We start from the raw sequence: 22,954 nt of genomic DNA, 5'->3' as shown, positions 1-22,954 counted from the left end.
GGAGTTGTGAAAAGGGATCAACTAAAAAAAGGGGGTGCAGAAATATGACTGATATCCATGTAGAGAAAGAAAAGAGAAACAGCGAAGAAAAATGACAGTCACACATCACATTCACACACTTAAATCTATAAACATCCTTGCTACTTGCTAAACTCCATCCTGTTCTGAATTCAATCTCACCTAAAGCATAAAAAACCCTATTTGTTAGAGAGTGAATAGATTTATCCACCTTCCGCCGCTAGAGGGAGCCATGCAACTGTTTTCAACAAATTCTCTTCTTTAGGGAAGCAACCTGCGTATTTCAGTCAGCTGCATATGCGTCTCACGTCTTTACAATTCCTGAGTGGTTTAGGAAGCACATTCAAAAACCTACAGACTGTAAACTCTATTCGAGAAAGCAATTTCTCGCCTGTAGAGCCTCCCCCTTATCCCGTACGCACGTGCGGCGAGTTCAACGGGACCCCCGGACCTCCAGGCTCCAATCGAGCTTCCACTAGATGATCAGAGCGTGTGAAGAGGAGCCTGCAGGCTTTGTGATTTCAGCCGATCGGGCTCTCTTTGACACGTCGTTGTCTCTTCTAATCAGTCAGACTGCTGCTAAGAGGGCAGCGTGTCATTGTCAGGGGCCCCTGCAGCCTATCTCACTTGATAACAGGTAAAAGGAGTTGCCATTAAAGAACTGCCAGGCTCCCAATCGATTTTCTATCCCTCCCCACTCTCAATTACTATGAATCCAGATCAGCCGGCCATGAGCCAGCTCTGACGGAAAGAAAAGCAGCAGCACGCACGCTTTCATCGATGGTGCCCTCTGAAGGAATCTGAGAGGAAACGCAAAGTGGCAGAACCATTAAACAGGCCCTATGACAAAACAGAAAGTGTTCCTGGTTTATTTTGAAGGTCACAAGTTTACCATGCATTTAAGACCAAAAAATATAGAAATTTTACCAAAATATTTGACAATATGACAATTTCCGAAGAGTTTCAAAAGAACCCCTCCATTCCAAAATCCAATGCTCCACACAAATTGGTCAATCTGTTGCGACTGATTTTGAAATTGAGGAAAATGTCCATTACTATGTATGACTAAAGGCTTCCATCCTGTAATGATCACAAACACTGTAGTCTGTAACTATTGCTAGTTTTACTATATGAATTGAAGACCATTTCAGGTGATGAAATGCAAGAAGAACTACGCAGCTGATCAATTCAAGCCTTACAAACAATACCTCTTGACATCCCTACTGGTAAATTGGTGGTTCATTATGTGTTGTATGTGTTAAGATTTACCACTCTGCATTCCACATATTGTGTGTACGTTTTTGTGTGTGTGTGTGTTTGAGCATGTAGTAATGTACACATTATGTCTACTTAAACATGCATTCAAGTGCTTCATATATTTTTGAGTGAAGTTTGATTTAGGCTGTACTGTACATTGACACTCAAATTCTCTCAACACAAACAAAGTCAACACAGGCTCGTTCTTAAAAAAACAGCCCTATATATGTTTCTGGAGATTATGAGTTATGTAGCCAGAAGTACGTATGGCTGCATTTTGTCTTTAAAGCGAAAGCTACTGGGCAGTATGATTCCATTCCTTTTCACGCTTACCAGCTGATCGCTTGACTCAGTGTGGACGGCTTTCCCACTGTTACCAGTTTGTTCAATAAGCTCGCCATGTGTGTCAGCGGACTTGAGACGCAGAAAGAAGTTGACCCTAACGTCAGCAAAGCATGGTTCCAGAGAGCAGGTAAGGCATAAACAGAAGCCAAAAAATAAAATAAACAAGTAAATACCAGGGTGAGAATGTGGTTAAATCTGAAAACGTGGTCAAAATTAGACAAGGGCTTACTTTTTCTAGATTGCTTTTTAAAACTGTCCATTAGGTTAAAGGAAGTGATTGGGCAGGTCAATCGGTGCTTTTGAAAAGACTTTGGGTTGAGTTTAGGGAAAGAGGAGAATGGGTCAGCCGATCGGTTGGTCAGTCAGTCGATGGTGGATTTATGCGAGAACAGCAGGTGCAAATGGCACTCGCAAAAGAAATTTGAGATCTCAAAATGCATACACAGTGCCCTCTGGTGGATTAATGAAAACAAAAACTGCGAAAAAGTAGCTCCTGGGACATATTTGGCGCTCTTCAGAAATATATATAGCAGTACGTTTTCCGAATAAGCCTGGGTTGAACAAAGTGATGCATGTCATAGTTTCATTTTGAATATAAATATAAATCTCAACAGATAGACAATACACACTCAGAAATAGATGTATACAATCTGTCACTGTGGTGTAGCTATAGGCAAAGCACACATTTTCGGCCAAATTTTTGTTGATGAAATTAACAAGTACAAAAAGTACATTATTTATCACAGACTTTGATCTTTAAGACTTTTCAGACATTTTACATTCACAAACACCATTTCCCACTGCATGGACGGCAATGTTTGAAAAAGCATAATGGGGCAATTTAAACCACAGGTGATGTGCAAGACTTGACAAGTGCTTTTTTTAGGCCTCTGACCAGGATACAAGTGAAAAGGTGACAGTGTGTGATTGGACAGCTGAAGGTCCAGGGCTGGTATGGCTTTATTAGGAAGCTGTGTTCAGACAAACTCGCAAGCAGCAAAGACAAAAAAGCCTCTCCCTCTGTCTGGGAGGGCAGCTCGTTGCCATGAAACTGGGGCAGATGGTTGCGTGTGTCCGGTCACTTTGATTCTCATCTCCCAGGGTGGAGAGAGAGGGCAGAGTTAAGTAAGACAGAGGCGGGCAGGGGCTGGCTAGAGCTCTCTGACAGGACAGGGCTAGCAGGAGAACACAGACCAGATGCGCACACACACACACATTTGTCTCGGCCAGGAGAAATGAGATACATTTATATCTAGCTCATCCAGCTGAGAACGATACCCCATGTGAAACAAGTACAGGCAGCCATTTTGAGACAGGACCATCTTGCTATTGAGGACAGTAATTCAGCTCTGCTGGGACTTATTAATAATCAGCAATGCTAAAGGCATTCTGCAGACTTTTTGATGGCATATTTACAACAAGGATGTGGAGTCAGATATGCAAGACTAATATACTATAAATATTTAACATTTATACTGTATATATCCTGTATACACACACACACTTTTGCTATACTGTAAATCAAGGATGTAGATTAGCTCGACATTGGTGGGGACATACATTCCTAGAGCACATGCATTGAACAGCAAAAATTCTGTTTCGTGCTTTTAAAAACACGAATAAAGAACTTAAAAAAGATAAAATAAACACTTAATAATACAAATAACAATCACGCCCCATGCTGCAAAAGTCAATTTAATAATTTTACTGCAGTCGAGCTTTGAAGAGGTTTAAATGAAGAGAATTTTATAAAGGTGTGCAATTTAACTGTTTTATCCAGATAACTGTTTCTCATAATCATGGAGGCCAAAATCCAAAGCGAATGTCTTGGTAAATAGTATTAACGTGAACTCGTAGTGAACTTGACTTTGTGCACGTGCAGGTTACTAAGGGTTGAAGGAGCATTATTTTATTTTGAAGTCGATTAAATTATTGGTTGGGACATTTCAGTAATTGGTGGATATTGGTGGGGACACGTCCCCTCCACCTATGCTAATTGTAAGCCCTTGATGTAGATACATTTTATACTTAGTGTTTAAAAGAAACTAAGAAGATAAAAGTAAAGGTAAAAAAAAGCCCCTGATTAATTTCAGAAGGCAAATATTGACCTTTCTTTAGATGATTTCTGACACTAGTATTGACTGTGTCCTACAATCCTATATGCGGCCAGCCATGTGTGTGAGAGGTTTCATTTATTACAATTTACAGTTCCTGATAACAAAAGAGCTTCTGTGGGTGAAATTATAACTCAACCAGGAGAAAAAATGGCTGTCTTTCTGTTTATTAACGGAGCACTGCAGGTTAAAACATTAACTTTTATACCACAGTATGATAAATAACCACAACGTAAAACCACAACCTTAAACCAATACGGCTCACATTTCATTCTGTCGCATGAAGCAGTTTTTATAGAAAATAATTTAAAGGTCATCAAAATCTGAACAGCCGAACCGTTTCGATGGCGCAACTGTAAATGTCAGAGACCCAAGGTGAAAATATGGATCCCCGAAGTGCAAACCTCTAACCAGGCAAAATGCTGCTCTCAACCTATAGCCTGATTTAGCCAACAGCGTATAGTGACCCCACTAGATTTTAAATATACGTCTTTCATCCTGCTGACACTCAGACCGTATTAACAACCCATGAGCTGATGTGACAGCACTCTCTTCGTTGAATGCACTGTCACCCTGGGGGAGGCCGAGTCCCTAATTGGCAACGGCTTGTTCTCCGTGTCAGAAGAAGAACAACGCTCATAAACACAAACGCGCACGCACCGATGACAGGAGTAGCTATGGCTGACACAGATAATTAATGAGGATACAAAAACAGAGAGATGAAACTGCACAATAGCAGGCTGTTCAAACATGTAAAGCCCCTGCTTCTGTTTCGCTACGGGAGCTTAAATAAAACATCTCTGAGTCCCTGATTCTGTCTTTTTGTCACCGATTCAGACAATTAGAAGCCGTGTCCTTGTGCGCAACAACGCTCGTGTGAAAAAAAGATGCAGCGAGACAGATATCAGCACAAAAGCTCATTTTTGTGAAGGTTGAACTGACTTAAGTCTAAGAACGCCCACTGTGTGCTGGAAAACACAAAATGGCCACCGTCCACGGCCTGTTTCTGAAGCCTAAATTTACAGAACAGAAAATGGCACTATTTTATTTCTATTATTAAGAATTGGAGGAATGTGACTGAATTCACAGAAGCATAATAATGAGCATTTTAGAGAAAATAGCAGAAATAAAACACAACATAACTGAATGAGGAGGTAAACTACCATAAAAGCAAGCATACTCTGGTTCAATTAGCATTAAAACCCCAAAGACAACATCTCTTTTGCATCTTATTATGTGTAAACAGCTAAAAATTGCTGTGGGATCTTTATTCGCATTTATCAGTGCCTGTAACGTTCAATATACAGGAGCTATGTAATTAATTCGCCTTGGTTGTAAAAACTGAGAACTGGTTTTGCTAATGCTAATGCTAGCCCTGTTTCTTGTCACAGTTGACATTCAGAGATAACAACACTGCCATCTAGCTTCTGGGTTTAAACCAAGCGGCAAAATCCCATTGTCCTTCGTGAAGATAATACGGAGGTAACTGGAACTGCAATTCATTGAAATTCCGCTAGACCTGGTTCAATAATAGAGCATATGTATTGACCCCACTGTTAAAATGGCCAACTTTACAGCAGAAAAAAGTGTTTACAGCCTGGTACAAAAACGATTTTATTGTATATAGTTAATATTACCCTTCATATTACCCTTCATCCATTTCATTTATATTGAGTTATATTAAGTTTGCATAATTAAGGGTGTGGCCACTTGAGTGACAGCTAGGTCTCGCTGGTCGCCATCACTTCACCTCAGCTGATTCCGCTGATTAGTTGCTGAACTCGGCATATACATCGCATTTTTGTTTTGTTTTATGTGGCTTTACAAATTGAATTGCCTTTTAGAATTATTTCCTACAATTATCAGATAATATGGTATGCTGTGTGCACTTAATTGTGCTCACAAACCATTCAAGTGGCCTCCATTTGCCAGGTGAGTGACATGATATACTTATATACCATATCTAGAAATGTATTTGTTTTATTTAAGATAATTTATCACTTATAATTTTCTTTAGAACTTGAATGCACTCCAGAATCTGACAGATTGATTAGCTGTAGGCTATAAACAGTCATCGGAAACGTTGTCATACAGTTATGCCTGGATTTCATAAATAGCCTTGCATTTACTAAAATACTATATTTGAAGGATTTGGAAGTAATTGTCTTCCAGTAGAAAAACACCAAAAGAACAAAGCATAGTGGCTCAATGTATTACAACAGTGTTTTTAAAAGACTAAACTTTTATTGATATAGTGTACAAGCAAGCACATGTGGTCAGATCACAAGCGAACCGCAGATAATGAAGCATTAAGCGTTTCTCGCAAAGAAAAGCCCATCTAAGCAAAATTCTATTGGGTATCTGTAGTTCCAGTCGTGCTCCACCTCTTTGCCCTTTTTAGGTAACCCTTGGTCAGTGCGATGACGCGCAAACAAAATGGTGACGGTTGGCCATGCCTACTTGTAGCTTCATTAGCGCTCTTCAGAAACCTATGGGCGAAGTCACAGATACTACATCCTTTGCTTTACCAGGCTATGGTTTAAACTGAGCTACAACACACTATATCAGTCATCATAAATGTAAATAAATAACAATGCAGTGTTTTTGGCAATCCATAAGTTATGATAAAAAATAACAATCTCAATATTTGTTAGTATCAATATTTATTTGAAGTAGAAACCCTTTAGAAAAGTTATAATTTATCAGAACATTTTAAAGATTACTTTTTAGATAAAATAAAATAAATTATTGGCCACCCTGTGTTCAAATACTTCTATTTACACTACCAAACATATATTGTTTCTCTTTCAGTTCCTCCATGGAAAAAAGCAATAAACTAAAAGAAAAAGAAAGAGTGACACAGTTTATAATAGTCCTGAAAAAAATCATTCTCAATTCTCTTCCTGGGTGACTTGTAAATTGAAATAACAGAATGTAAACAAGCAGTGCACCGCAGAGTCAGACTCTTTTTTTGCATGTTGTGTTAAAAGGTAAACTCTCGGCAGGGGACTACTGTGCGAAACTTTTCCATTTCTGATTTGTTTATGAGACCTCTTACCCAACTGTATCGGCAGGTGACAAACCACGCGTCAGAAATATGCCGAGTTTCCTTCTTCACCATCGATGCGGAATTGCTTCCTGCGGTTTTCATGGGACCATTTACACCTTTCCCCAACTTCCTCTCTGTTCATATGTAGTTGTGTATAATTATCTCCCAAGACTCCTTACTGTGTGGGTAGATGCCCAACTGTGAGGGAGATGTGGAGGATCCTGACAGCTCCCGGCAACTTTGTGTTTCGCACATCGACAAGCTAGAGATGTTTTGCTCCTTCAATGCCAAAACAGCCGATGCAATCAGCAAGCCTGTGCGCTTGGTGGAGGTGAGCTCTTGATGGCTTGGACCCATTTCAACTGTTCCCTCCTCAACCGTTTCCCTCAAAGGAATAGATCCAGGTGAGGATGTTCTAGTAACTTCACTTTGCGTCACAGGAACGCAGTCCCATTGGGGTAAAAACACATATTTGATACACAAATGAGAGGACAGTGTATCCTCTCGAACCCCAGGGACTCCTGATGGCTCGCTTTTGGAGACAAAACTGGGACTTTATCAGGAAGCAACAAATCAGCTAAAGAGCCAATCAAGAGGGATAAAAGGTTTCGGTCTGATGCCCAGTGGTTCAAACAAAGTCATCTAAACATCACTGCGGCAAACTGGGATACTGAGGCTGGGATGCAATGATGCAGCCATCTGGTCAGAAATTAGGCCAGGTTAGTGTCGAGATTGTAGGACGCGAATAAATAAATGGCCTTTTAATGCTACTCTCAAAGGACACCGTCACAGTATGCGAGATTTATACAGTCAAACACACCTTGTAAAGATCAGTAAATACAGACAAACAAACAATGCACACACTGAGTGTGGCTCGCATCGGTTTTCACCCTGTCCGCCGTTCTATCTGCATCACAAATGAAACAGGAGCATCGCCACTGCATATTTATGAACACGGCCCCTTCAGTAAATGGCAACGCTGCTGCATATTTATAGAGGAGGTTGTTTCAGAGAAATGAGGTCCTTTTGAATTCACATGAATCTCTTGATTCTGGGAAAGGGTGTTCTGAATGCATCAAAATGTCTTCCACTTGTCATCTGTAAGCACGTTTCTGTGGAGATCAAGTGCAAGGTGTTATTAAATAATCAGGTTGGAGTTTGTTCTTGAGATCTTCTGTTAGGGGACTAACATGGGAATGCGCAATAATATGCTCTTGCATTTGAAATATCATCTCTCGTTGGTGGAGACCTTTTTTTCAGGTATTAATCGCGATGATCAGTCCTTTCGTCTGTCTAAGGGTTTATTTAATCAATGAAAAGTATTAAACAGAGCTCGTAATCTTGCATCCCTATTGGCTCATAAATTTGTCAGTAACACTGCACAGTTACGCCATGCTTCCATTTTGAATGAAAGTGCCACACACAGTTTGGATCATCTAGGCTTGTTTGCAATGCAGGGATAATTGAAGAACTGAATGTTTAAACAAGTAAAGCCTTTTCTTCACTCAAGAAACATTAAATGCTAATGTTTTATGAATCTAAGGGGCAGAGAGGAGTGTTTTAGTCTCGCGTTTGCTGTCTGGTTGTAGTCAATACCATCTTAAATAGCCTTAGCATAACGCTTCATTTTTTATAACGTCAGATTTGAGCCAAATGTATTCAAGGCTACAATAAACTACAAGCTGCAGGTTGATGAAACAGTTATGTGACGGACATTAAAAACAACTGCTGTTAGATTTTGGTCAAATTTAAATCAAATAAATCACACTCGCAAGTGTCTAACCACATGTAAATCTATAGTACTTTATAAATGTCCCTACAAATAAGCTTGTTTTTATATGTAATCTACCTAAAAGGCAACAATGTCATTATTTTAATAGGCAGCATGAATGAACAATGTGCATTTCAAAAACAAGTGTATTTAGTTTGTACATTGGTGCATTAATGGTAGTTAATGCCCCAACAGAAACATTTTCTCTTTATTTCAGTTGTGCTCAGTGTGTTCTTATTCAAGAACCCATCCTTTGTGAATCTCACCCCAGTCTGGCAATAAGTACATTTACATTCAGAGTTATAATTGAGCTACAGCAGGTTACTGCATGGCCGAGCTACAGTCTTTATCTGTCTATGCATACATGACACAATGTGTAATCAAATATTTGAAGAAGTAAATACCCACCGGGAGTCACCTCTGTCATTCAGAACAAGAGAAGTATGCTGAGGCCAACTGCAGACTGTTTAATGTGAATAAAATACTGCGTCGGCATCATTTTCTAAAACAAAATCAATACTTTTATGCAGCAAGGATACATTAAACTGATCAAAATTGACAGTAAAAACCTAATATTACAAGTGTAATCACTCTCTCTCGTAGGAGACCACTGCTAAAATAAATAAAGTAATCCAACATCAGTGCCCGAAAGCTCCACCCCTTCCACTAGAAGACACTTGAACTGTCCAACATTTCACACTTCATTTAAACGGTAGAATAAGTGCATCATCCGAGTATTTAAGGTGTGAAAGTAAGAGTTTTCAGTGTGAATGCACTACTTACACTATTTATACAACAAAATGGCGAATAATAGTGCATAAGTAAGCAATTTGGGATGCACCTAATATTTTATTCTTAAGAATGTTTAATTTAATTACAATTATTTTAACAATTTAATAACTAGGCCAGGAAATAATAATAATAAATATTATTATTACCTTATTGTTATTACCTTAATATTTTTAATAGTGCAAGGAAAAAAGTAACAGAGGCTGCGATATCTGCTACCAGATCTATTTTTAGTTGTCAGGCATCTACATGAAAATATACTATAATCATTTTTATATAGTGTTTTTTTAACCATACTGACACTGACACCTCCAATAGTAATAGAGATGTTGTCGGCTAAAATGTTGCTATAATGGGTTTTTATGTATGGGTGATATATATTGCATCACCAAAAATGATTGAGGTCATGTCCATGTGTTGTGCGATAAGTTGATAAATTATTGTGACAGGCCTATCTATAGTTGCATTAGGGTTAGTCTGACTTGACAAAAAAATCCCAGAAAACTTTCAGTCAGACTAAAATGTTCACATGACTTTTAAAATTGCTTAAACTGCAATTTGCAGACTTCAAATCTTCTAAAGTGCATGTAAATGCTTTGTAGCTAACAAATGCATATTGTCAGACAGCATGATATGAGTCAAGCGAGAAAAGCCAAGACAGACTGCGTGACATCGACAGATTTTACAATGACATACATCATTGACTGGGCAGTCTGGCCTAATATCCTTATACGAGCTATAAGAGCTTCAAGACTGCAGAATTTGCCCTACAAGGAAAAGAAAAACAAAAGAAATATTTTACAAAACCTAAAATTTGTCTCAGGTGGTGAAAGTCTTGCAACACGCAGCCTAATTTGTCACTGGCCTGTTTACAGGAGTACTGTGTCTGAGAGTGTGTTGTGCTCCCATTACGCAGGAGTAGACGAAAGGATGTGGCAAAGCCCCCACGAGGAAGCTCAGGTGCTTTGTTATCTTGGGCATTCAGGTTAGCACAGATGACTGCGTCATTGTCAAATTAGCCAACATACTGAGCTCAGGGTAGCACCGAAATAACAACAATATTACGCTTGCAAAAGCCTGCTAAGACAGAAATACACTTAGTAAGACCACTGAATCCTTGAAATCTCTGGATGCGTTTGATTGGACGAGAAACTGTGAATTAACAAATTCACAGTTGTTACTACGCAACAGTAGAACGCAAAGTTCTGAAGGCCAAATTTGGAAGCATATTAGTTTGATGATGAGGAAGTTGATCATTACCTTGGCTCTTTGAATACAAATGAGGAATGGCAGTTTGGGGACATAACAATCTATGATGAATCACTCAAAGAGATACGTACCGGAAAACAAGCAAACACAAAAACAAACAAAGACTCCTTTGAAACAGACTTTAGAGACTGCCATTAATTACCCTGAGGCTTTTGGAGAATCAATGCCAGGAAAGGTTGGAGCTCTCAAATTAAAAAAAATAAAAAGATCTCCAAAGCCTGCAGAGATGGAGAACACCTTACTGTTTCATCACATTTTCATCTTCTTCCGCTACTTTCTTAAACATGAAACACTTCCTGTTAAAGGAATATTTCAAGCACACTGCAGAAATGTCTTTATCTACAGTACCCCTACTCCTCGCCTCATTCCAAATCAACTAGTTCAGTAAAAAAAAAAAAATTGAAAGACTATATACAGACTGTCAGCTTTAATTTGAGGGCATCCAAATAAGGTTTGCATATTTGCATATGTGCCTCCCACTTGTTAAGGGTCCAAAAGTAATTGGACAATTGGCTTCTGAGCTGTTTCATGTCCAGGTGTGTGTTATTTCCTCATTATCCAAGGTAAAGGGTCCAGTGATCATTTCAAGTGTGCTATTTGCATTTAAAAATCTGTAAGTCAACTATTAAAGTGAGATCCAAAGATTTGTCACTATTAGACAAGCAAGCCATCATTAGGCTGAAAAAACAAAGCCAAAAAAAAAAAAAAAACATCATTAATATACATATATTAATGATGGTTCATTGTGACCATGTTATGGGTCATTTACTGTACATGTTGTGTGTCTTGTTCACTCAAATAAATGTAAACATAAGTCTAGGATGCTCCCAATAAAGGCGATGCTGCTGTTGCCTTCTGCGCTCAGACAGGCTCATTTTTTCCATGTCTGTGCACCAGAAAGATGAAAACATCTCAACTTTCCAGAATGCCGCAAGCACACTGCAGGTCATTTGACAAGAACCAACCAATCAGCATCAGCCTTTCCATAACAACACTGAAGTCTCAGCAAAGATGGAGGAACAGCTGGTCGTAGATATACAGGGATAACCAGAGCTGTATGATTTGTCAAGTGCCTATTATTTCTCACCAACAGGAGAAACTATACATGGAGACCCACAAGGGACTGTAATGACGCAGGATTGGTCAAGACTGTGATCATTGTATTAGCCAGATACATAGTTTAATTATGCAAACAGTATTATAGCCTTACAGCCACCCGGAAATACTTTCTACATAGCAAAAGATTTTGTTGTGCATTAGATTAATATTACACTAATTAGCTACTTATTGTAGTTACTAATGATGTTAAAGAAGAGTATGGTTGCTTTGGATGCACCACAAGTGAATTTGCATAACAGAAATATACATAAGTAAATATAATAAAGATACAGCTAAAAGATACTTTAATAATATAAGTGCACTAGGTTAAATTCATACATAATAATACTAAAACTGCCATATTTTTGCCATAATTTTGGTTATTGTCGGTAGATACAATATGAACACAGCATTTGTGTGCCACATTTAAAAAAATTATATCTCAATATATTTTGGAATTTTTTTTATAAAATAGAGATTCACTGAATCATTTATTCAAGCAATACATCCAAAATGCGAATTCATTTGGAAACAAAGGTGACTGTCATTATGAATGGATCAATGAATCATTGACAGATAATTCAATAAAAACTAAATCGTTAAGGAATATATCTGTTTTTTTTTTTTGAGACGCAAAATTGTTCCGATTATTTTTAGTGATTATTTTAAAACAGACAACATTGTGTCTAAAATAAAACTTGCTCAGTTTTAATGTCATTATTGATGAAGGTTAGTATTAAATGTCATCCGTTAAGCTCCAAAAAGAAAGAAATACCATGACCAGTTCATTACGTTGAACATAAAAAATCAAATCACTGCACAATTGGCTTTTAAAACAGTATCTTTTTTTCACCGGCTGACATACAGCAGTTCATTAATCTGAGTATTTCATGAATCACAGTTGATTCAATGATCCGTTCATAGCAGTTCTCCAATTAACAGCTCACTGGACAGGAAGATTGTCAGTGAATCACTCACTGGACAGGAAGATTGTCAGCAAACCATTTAATTTAAACATACTATTACTATGGAAGTGTAGGAATATAGCACACACACTATGGACTACTTTTATGCTGATCTCTCTTTCCTAATTTGGGGCAAAAGAATTGTAAAACTATGCTCTATTAACTATATTCTTCACGTATGAGCAGACACAGCCCAAAATCTTGGTCTCATTCACTTTAGTTTATTTTTAGCTGTAAAAAATAGCTTGTTTTGCTGCTTGATGTTGCAAATTGGTATTTTGTAATGGTATTATTTGCATTTTTATGTATAGTCATGAACAAACTTGTTTGTAAAGCAAACAATTTGACTTGTTTTTTTTTTTCTATTTGTTATTCCAAGTGATTTCTCCCACTAAAAGGGGTCAATAAATGCAAAATACCTAGTGAAGCTTGAGATTTTTTGTTCCAAGAAAGAAATAAAACATTTATATTGGCATGTAACAACAACAAGAGTAAGTAAACGAATTAACATTTACAAAAAATGACTACATTTTCCTCTTCCCAATAAATAATAGCAACACTTCCTGATGGTCTGCAGAAAGTGACCAAAACGAGGAGAAAAGGAAAACAACAGGCAGTCATCAGCCATCAAGCTCGGGGCTGAGGAGGGATTTAAGGAGAGGCTCTCTGAGGAAATGATCTTTGCGGGGTTTATTGGAAACAGCGTGAGCTGGAGTGTGATCTGTGAGTGAGAAACTTAATCGCCTCTCCTCTCATTCCAGTCAGCTCCATTTCTCACATTCCTAGAAAATGGCTGCCAGCGAGCCCGAAGGCTCCTGCAGCCCACAGGCAAAAACTAGCCATACCTGACAGCTCGCTCGCACTTTGAAAACACCACTCAAAGCCCTGCTGGCCACAACACAGAGGCCTGGTAACCGCAATGTTTTACACTTCAGAAAGCATACACGCTCACACGCATACATACAAATGAACAGTACACATATAGAAGGCGCTTTGGTTCATAGAGGTAAAGAGAGGGGAAGAGTCACTTACTGGTAGTACAGTTTATCCTGATACAGTCTAGATGGGGGAGAACAGACAAGATGTAAATTCAGCCTTCAAGGTTATGACTGCAGACATCCATTACAACACATCGCCCACAGACTGGGGACGAACACGCAAACCGAGCGGAGCGGAGAGGTGCTGTTTCGCTGACCAGATACGCGCTCTTTCTTTTCTACCTCCTGCGTGCCGATAATGAAGCCCAGGTGGAGTGGATACAGTCTCGCTGCTTGCGCTAATGAATATTCATGCCTGCGCCGTGCCATAATATATTTAGAATTAGGGAAATTTGGCATGTATTGAAATGTGATTATACCCAGTTCCATACGAGTCTCGGGACTACTGAATATTCAGAGGTAATTGATTAATTTGCTCTCTGGGTTAGCTAGGAAAGCGGCACAGGAAGCAGAAAAGAGAGAGAATCTTGCCAGAGAAACAGGCTGTCCTCGCCAGTGGCGCTGCTGGTGCTCTCGTATGCACATCCTTTTTAAAAACCATCCCCACTTAATGAGTGAAAACAGAGGAATTAAATTTGAAGGATTTGGAAAAAAGGCCCAAGATAAGATGGAGAGAAAGGAAGAGAGTGAAAACTTGTGTTTATGGACGTGTCGCAGCAGAGCACCAGAGCATGTCCACAGTAAGCCTTAGCCTCCTGGGAGAAGAGCTGAATTCAGAATGCTCCCGTAGATAAAAACACTCCAAAAAAAACCACAGCCCTTGACGTGAGGTTCACTTTTTTCCTGCTTGCATGTGAGAAGAACCCCAAGCTCATGAATAAACATTGGAATAACACGTTGGATGGTGGGCTCTCACAGTGAAGCTTTCAGAAGGAAAGCCAGTATTTGTGTGTTTGCCTTGAGAATAAAAAAAAAGAAAAGAAAATACCTCTCTGTAATTTCCCCACAGGCAGTATACTGACATGATCATTATTAATGCTGCTAATACTGCTTTTAAATAAATTATATTCAGGGCTCAGCAATAAAGATTAGTTTTCCGAAGTAGATTTACTTGGCCTGCAAACAACAAAAAAAAGAGAGGCTGCCACAAAAGAAAGATTTTCATGTTTATATATGCTTGAAATCTATTTTTGTGTGTTAAAAATGCATTAACCCATCATTAGTATTCTGTTTATTTTTTTAATATTTGTAAAGTGTCAAATATATGTACCAAAAATGAGAGTTTTTTTTTAATGTGTTTTATGGTAAATAACTTATTAATAATGTCCCATCGTCAATCAGTCTTAATGTAAAAACGACATAATTATTCAGACATTTTACTGGTAAAATACATTAAATTAAAAATAACCTATTTGCACTGTATTATTTTTAAAATCAGTAAAAACTGCTTACTGACAAATGGCAAAGCGTAAAGCCCTAAAATTACAAATAATTTGTATTTTGTGTCTACAAAATACTATTTAAATGTCTATTTTAATTATAGTTTTTTTATTTTAATGTTTCAAATAACTTTAAATGTTAACATATGCGTGAAATAATGTTCCATCGTCAGTCATTCTTACAAACTAATGTAAAAACGACAAACTGATTCAGACTTGTTAATGTTAAAATACATTCAATCATAAGTGATCATTATACATTTTATTTTTTAAAATCAGAACAAACAGCTTACTGACAAAGGGCAAAGTGTAAAGCCTTAAAATTACTAATAATTTGTATTTCGCACCTACAAAATACTACTTTAATGTCTATTTTAATGTTTTAAATAACTTAAATGTAAACATGGCTGATATAATGTCTCATCTTCAATCATTCTAACAAATTAATGTAAAAACGACCTACTGATTCAGACTTGTTACTGTTAAAATACATTAAATTGTAAATAACCATTTTACATCGTATACTTTTTGAAATCAGTATAAACTGCTTACTGACAAATAGCAAAGTATAAAGCCTTAAGATTACAAATCATTTGTGTTTCGCGTCTACAAAATACTATTATAATGTTTAATGTTAGTGTTATTTTAATGTTTCAAATAACTTTAATGTCAACATATGGGTTAAATAATACAAACTAATGTAAAAATTAAACAACATAGTGATCCAGACTTGTTTTTATTAAAATGCTTTAAATAATTAGTGACCATACTAAGTTATATTACTTGTTAAATTGGTTACAAGGCGTAATAAAATAAAATTACAATTAGTATTTTGGGGCTTCAATGTCATGCCTAAATAGACTTGTTCAATATGTCATTAAATGATTCTTATTTTAGACAACATTTTGGGTATATAAACCATTGTACCACTGAAAATATTTTGATTTACTCAACACAGATTTCATTTATAATTTCAAGTGAACACCCATGCAGTGCTGAACAATTGATTTAAGATTGTTAACATATACTGAAGTTCAGATCATCCTTTCTGGTGTTAATATTTGACATTGATAATATTAACTTTTTCAAAACTGTTAATTTAAGATTTTTTTAGTGGTTCCCATATAAACTCAGAGGGAGTGTTAATTGTAACACTAGGGGAGTTAAATCTACTATCTAAAATTTGCAATGGAGTTTTTACGCTTACTAGCTTTCCAGACACATTTTTAATCAAAACCTTGTTCATCTTAGATATCTAGACTGCATTACTTTAATGATATCTCAGCAAAAAGTACAACAACTACGTGGACTGCATGAAATAAAACCAAATGGTTACATTTTCACACATAAAATTTGACGTACCGAATCACAATGTAAAACAGGTCTATCACCTACTGTATAATGCTTATTGTTGAGCCCGGGTATCACTGATTAGCATTCAGTATGTTAAGCCTGTAGCAGCTTTTTCAAAACCCTATGTCCCAAAAATGAATTTGCCTTTAAGCTAAAACCTAAATCTTAGCTTTAAAAACAAATAAAAAAACCTCAAGGTTAACTTTATCTTTAAACCAATAAAAAGTACAGTACCGCTGAGACTCCCAACCGAGCAGCGCAATACAACGGCTTTTTGTTCTGGCTGGTGCTGTATAATATAAAACCTTGCTCGAATCCTGTGAGAAGGCCCCCCTTTCCCATTACTATCTTTTGCAAAGCATACTTCTGGAATGGAGAATCGATATTTCTCCTGCACAGCCTGGGCTGTCCCATGCTTCAGTGTGTGCTATGATGGAGTGGAGGGCCAAGAGGAATTCAGAACATTACACAAATCCAGCTCTATCTTTTTCCCATGAGGCTGCAGCCCCGTCGCGTGTCGTCAACCACAGTGAAAATTGTGGCCGCTAACAGCCAGAGAGCATCGTGTGTCCACCCTAACAGGGAGTGCAGTATACCTCTGGGACAGAAGGAATTATTGCTGTTTGTGAGAGCGTGTGTTCGAGGTGGGAAAGCTTCAATTTACCTACAGTTGATGTGGCATACAAGAGCGAGCTCTAAAAGATTTATCAGAAATACGCCAATCTCATATTTAAATTATTAATGCTTACTGTGCACTGTAAAAACGAACAGTGAAGTTTAAATAAATGAGTTTATTTCACTCAAATATTAAATAAATAATTGTGGTTGAAAAAATAAGTAGAAATGTATTATTATTATTATTATTATTATTATTATTATTATTATTATTATTTCTATAGATTTTATTTTAGAAACATTGAGATGTAAAATAACTTTTTCAAGCGTGTACTGGCCAAGATTAACAGTAGCTCCTATATGTTTAACAAATAACACACTCAAAATATATTTTTTGCTGCTTGTTCAAGTTACTTATGTAAAATGAGATAAAACAAATCAGTTCTTATGGTTTTTTAAGGGACAACTTAATAGTTTTTTTGTTCAATGTAAAAACCATTACGTTAACTTAATCAACTTACGCTGAGAGGAAATGACAGGATTGTGTGGAACCCAGTATTTTTTACAGTGCAGATAATATTGTATCTCCATCAGTACACATTGAAATATGAAAATTATAATAGTCAGAACATCTACAGTCCAGTGTTTCAGATTTCGATTATTTTAAAATCATTAAAAAAATGAGTTAAGTGAACTCAAAAGTGTATTGTATTAAGGCAAACTTAAATTGAGTGAGTAGGAGATTTCTAGTTCCCTGGTTTGAAATTAAGTGTAATTGGGTTTGGACGACACTAACATACAGTATAGAGACATTAATTAGTCTGTACTCTACGTTGGGATTTACAGATGTTTATGTTGAAGTCTGTACTACACTGTAAAACCCAACAGTCAGCTTTATCAAATGAAATGACCGTAGTTAACTCAAAATTTAATGAAAGTTAATTCTACTCATTTGAAAAGAGCTTTGAAATAATGAGTTAATTAAATACTTCATTACTTCAACTTAAATGGAGTAAGTCAAAGTACTCATATAGATTAGTTTTTTTTTACTCAAATGGTTTGTAGCAATCGGTTTCCTCAAACAGTGTGAGTTGCCTCAACTTATTGGGTTTTACAGTACTCAGTTGGTTTGAGTTCTCTTCATTATCGGGTTTTACTGTGCTCAAACTGGTTTGTTTACTCAAATGGATTAAGTTCACAATGCTAATTAGGATTAGTTGTTAAACCTAAATGGGTTGTTGCAATCGGTTTCCTTATCTTTTTGAGTTTTACAGTGTATTAAGAAGAAAGCTGTAAATACTGTATGAACAACAACTATAATTATGCAAATATATATATATATATATATATATATATATATATATATATATATATATATATATATATATATATATATAAATGTATAGTGTTTTTGATAGTTACACTAACATTAACACATGCTCTCATAAACACTTAATCATAGTTTAGGATGAATGGATAAATGCAACATTTATGTTAATTTACAAATGCACGTTACTTCATAAATCAATAAATTGCAAATATTTAAAGTCAAATCAATATTTTGTGAAAACTGATTGCTGATGAGACACATTACGTGTCACCCCACTTGTCACAAACAACCTTTTTGTAGTATAAAATAAAATTTCGGTCCCACTTTATATTAAGTGGCCTTAACTAATATGTACTTATATAGAAACTAATAGTTTGTTGCAATGTACTTGTGTTAATACATGTATTTACTGTGTACTTATGCTTGATTAAATACATGTATGTAATTACATCTGTAACTAACTTTTGTACCTACATTTGTAAATACACTGTTGACCATCCCTTAAACCTTAACCCACCCTTAAACCTACCTATACCACCAAATTAAATAATTTATATTACCATATATCTATACCATCTATTAAATTTACTGAAGTTTGCCCTGCGCGCTTTTGGTTTTTAAAGAAACTTCTTTGGTGGTCAATCTTGTCAATGCTATTATTCAAAAAGGTAATGATTCGCACTCACCAAGTATTTGCTTTGTACCATTTTTATTTTTTTTTTACATTCTTCGAGTGATTTAAAAAACACAAACGTTTCGGCATAATGCCTTCCTCAGTGTGATTAATTATTAAATTACTAAAAAGTGGAAAAGAAAAAAGTCTACTAAAAAGTGACTGAACAAATAAATCTACTAAAAATGTTCTACTAACTATAAAAAATGTTTTGATTTTAGGTGATACATTTACACAACTTTACGTAATCTGAAGTTATCTCTTTAAGTTATTTTTTACAATGTGCGATGCTGTTCTAGTTCTAGTAGAATTCTAGTTTTTTGATTTTACATGTTTTGTCCATATTAGAAAATTGGAACTATTCTGACTAAAATAATTTAAGATCGTGGATCAAAATTTTACACTCCCCAATAAATAAATAAAGAGAAAATACCTTATAAAACTGAGATTAAGAGAAAAATCAAGGATGTATACAGCCTATTATATTTAGTTACTTTTTTGTAGGCTTTAAATATATTTGCAACACCTCCTTCACAAATAAATGCTTTTTATTTGTATCTTAAAGACATTCGGTGATCACAATCTTAAGTCATTGCATATACCTATTTAAGAAAACCGTTTTGTTCACTGAGAAATGCATCAAAATCGTAATTTCCTCATTTATGTTTCCGCACTGTAAGCAGACATGCTAAATGGCAGAGACTATGTCACACTGCCACATGGGAACGGCTGACATTTATCTATTCAGCGGAGGAACTTTTCAGCTCGGTTTTGCATCAGAAATACCTGACATGATGTGGGAGGACAGTTAAGCGAGTGATGTTCACATTTACTTACTGAACTAGTTTGAACTCGTAGAGGTGGTGCTTTATGAATGCAGCAAGACAGTATAATATTAAGCGATGGATGAAAATTGCAATGGCTCCTGGGGAAATGTAAATTAAACGTACTGGGTGGAACAATGGCTTGTCAGTTTTGGTGACACGTGTAACGCTCCAATGGTTAGTGTATATTGTGCAGGTGTAGGGCTGCTGTAAGTTGGTTGAAGGCAGGGACTGTGCACTCTCTGGTAGGGAAAGACTACAGTGCTCATCTGGGAGTGAGCGCTTGGCCGCAGACTCTGGCCGTTGAAGGTTCTACATCCTTCTCTTCAACACAGAGATTTTCGAATGTATTGTGTGTGTGTGTGTGTGTGTGTGTGTGTGTGTGTGTGTGTGTGAGAGAGAGAGAGAGAGAGAGAGAGAGAGAGAAATAGCGAAAGAGAGAAAGAGCATAGAGTTAACACTATACTTTGGAGATTAATTTGTTCCAAAACCGAGCAAGTCTAGAGACATCTAGTAATGATTGTAAAAAGATATATTATTAGTAAATATAATATAATATAATATAATATAATATAATATAATATAATATAATATAATATAATATAATATAATATAATATAATGTTTGGGGTCTGTAATTTGTTTTATCCTTTCTATTTTTTAAAAAGTCTCTTATTTACAACAAAGCTCTATTTATTTGGTCAAACTGCAAAAAAAGATCATTTATCAAAAGTTATCATTAATTTATGTTAATTGTACTATAATAGTGTAAAATATTATTATACTTCTCTTTTAACAAAAAATACAGTACAAACTGTAATTTATTCCTATAATTGCTGTTTTAGAAAACAATCTATTATAATATTTTGGTGTTTTTTAATGTTAAAAAGTTACAATAATCTATACTATTTTTGTCATTTTTAAAATATCTTCAATTCCTAAAAAATGCCTTTAAACTCTCATGTTAATGTCAGTTTTGATAATTTAGTAATAAAAACTAACAAAAAATTACTGACTTCAAACTAATATCGGTTTGAATGGTAAATGTAACATAAAATAATGTAGTAAAACAATATAATTAACCAATAGTGTATATACAACCATACACTATAAAAATTCATGCTGCCTGAATTAAATGTTTTTTATAGTTCAATGAAATTAACTTTTATAGTTATCTCAACTTACGTCAGTCAAACTGACTTAATTTATTAAGTTAAATCTTGTACAACTTATAATATTTAGTTGAAACCTGATCTTTACTTATTGTCAGTATATTTTTACAGCGTAGAACAAATTAGCAGACTACTTCTAATAATATATAACTTATATTTACATAAAATTGTATGTAAAGATAGATAGATAGATAGATAGATAGATAGATAGATAGATAGATAGATAGATAGATAGATAGATAGATAGATAGATAGATAGATAGATAGATAGATAGATAGATAGATAGATAGAGCTGTATGTAAAAACAATAGAAAGTCAAGTATTTATTATATACATGTCTATATTCCCGTAGTCAACTAAATATTTGTCAGAAATTGGCAAAAACTAATCTTACATTGTAAAATTCATTACCATACAATAGATATAAAATCACATTTGAGAAAAAATATAATAATAATTAAAAACAAAAAATTCCATGCTGTGTTAACATGTTATGCTTCACGTCTACTGTGTGGTGGTAACCATCAATACGAGCGCTCTTATTGGCAGATGTACCTAGATTGACAGTGAGTCGGACCCGCCCTCCGTCCAGCTCCAGCCTCAGAGTATCAGCAGAGTTTTGCGATGTGGTCGCCATTAGAACACCGTAGGCCCGTTGAGAACGAAAGCGCAGGGACACGTCCTCCGCTTCTGTGTGCATCACCACCGGCAGCTGGATCTTCATGAACTTACTACCATCGTAACTGAGGATCGTGGCATCTGAGAGACAGCAAGAAAGGAAGGAGACCAAAAAGAATTTAGCAAACATTAAAGGAGGAGAATTGTGGCCAGTGACTGTGATCATAAACTCCAGTGTTGAAATCAACAGATGAAAGACTGTTTACTAAAATGCTTTAAAACCACTGAAAGACACTGAAATCTTCTACAGCACTGCACAACAGTAGCAACAGAACTGCTCAAATTAATAACATAAAAATGTTTATTATGCAACATGTTTCTTTTTATGGGGAGGCTGTGTTTATGAAGAAACTGTGACATGTATTTTTGCTTGTTATTTTGTTAGGTTGTCTGTTCAGATTTTTGGGATGGATGTTTAAAATAAATAAATTAATTAATATTTTTTCCCCCAGAATTTAGCAAATATTATATTATATTATATTATATTATATTATATTATATTATATTATATTATATTATATTATATTATATTATTTATATTATTTATATTATATTATATTATATTATATTATATTACATTATATTATATTATATTATATTATATTATTTATATTATATTATATTATATTATATTATATTATTTATATTATATTATATTATATTATATTATATTATATTATATTATATTATATTATATTACATTATATTACATTATTTATATTATATTATATTATATTATATTATATTATATTATATTATATTATATTATATTATATTATATTATATTATATTATATTATTCATTTTCTTTTTGGCTTAGTCCCTTTTTTAATCAGAGGTCACCACAGCAGAATGAACCACCAACTTATTAGCATTTGTTTTACACAGCGGATGCCCTACCAGCTCCAACCCACCACTAGAAAACAATCATACACTCTTACATTTACACACATACACTACAGACGATTTAGCTTATTCAATCTACCTATATAGCACAGTCTTTGGACTGTGGAGGAAACCGGAGCACCTGGAGGAAACCTACACGAACATGGGGAGAACATGTAAACTCCACACAGAAATGCCAACTGACCCAGCCGGGGCTTGAACCAGCGACCTTCTTGCTGTGAGGTGATCGTGCTACCCACTGCACCACCATGCTGCCCAATATTATATTATATTATGTCATGTCATGCCATGTCATGTCACATATCATATCATATCATATCATATCATATCATATCATATCATATCATATCAT

General features: G+C 35.6%; 1 protein-coding gene across 47 annotated transcripts in view; it reads right to left on the bottom strand.

The window, feature by feature from the left end:
• nrxn1a (neurexin 1a) overlaps window positions 1-22,954 on the bottom strand; it is a 296,707-nt gene that overhangs the window by 107,075 nt on the left and 166,678 nt on the right. For 38 of the 47 annotated variants that reach the window (NM_001080021.2, XM_073917755.1, XM_073917778.1 and 35 more), the window contains 2 exon segments: window positions 13,708-13,734; window positions 21,575-21,778. In NM_001080021.2, coding sequence (NP_001073490.1) covers window positions 13,708-13,734; window positions 21,575-21,778 — 231 coding nt within the window. 47 annotated transcript variants of the gene reach the window in all.

Source organism: Danio rerio, chromosome 12, assembly GCF_049306965.1.
Source record: "Danio rerio strain Tuebingen ecotype United States chromosome 12, GRCz12tu, whole genome shotgun sequence".
NCBI lineage: Eukaryota > Metazoa > Chordata > Actinopteri > Cypriniformes > Danionidae > Danio > Danio rerio.
The sequence above is the reverse complement of the archived record's forward strand: the minus strand, read 5'-3'. Positions and strand labels throughout refer to the sequence as shown.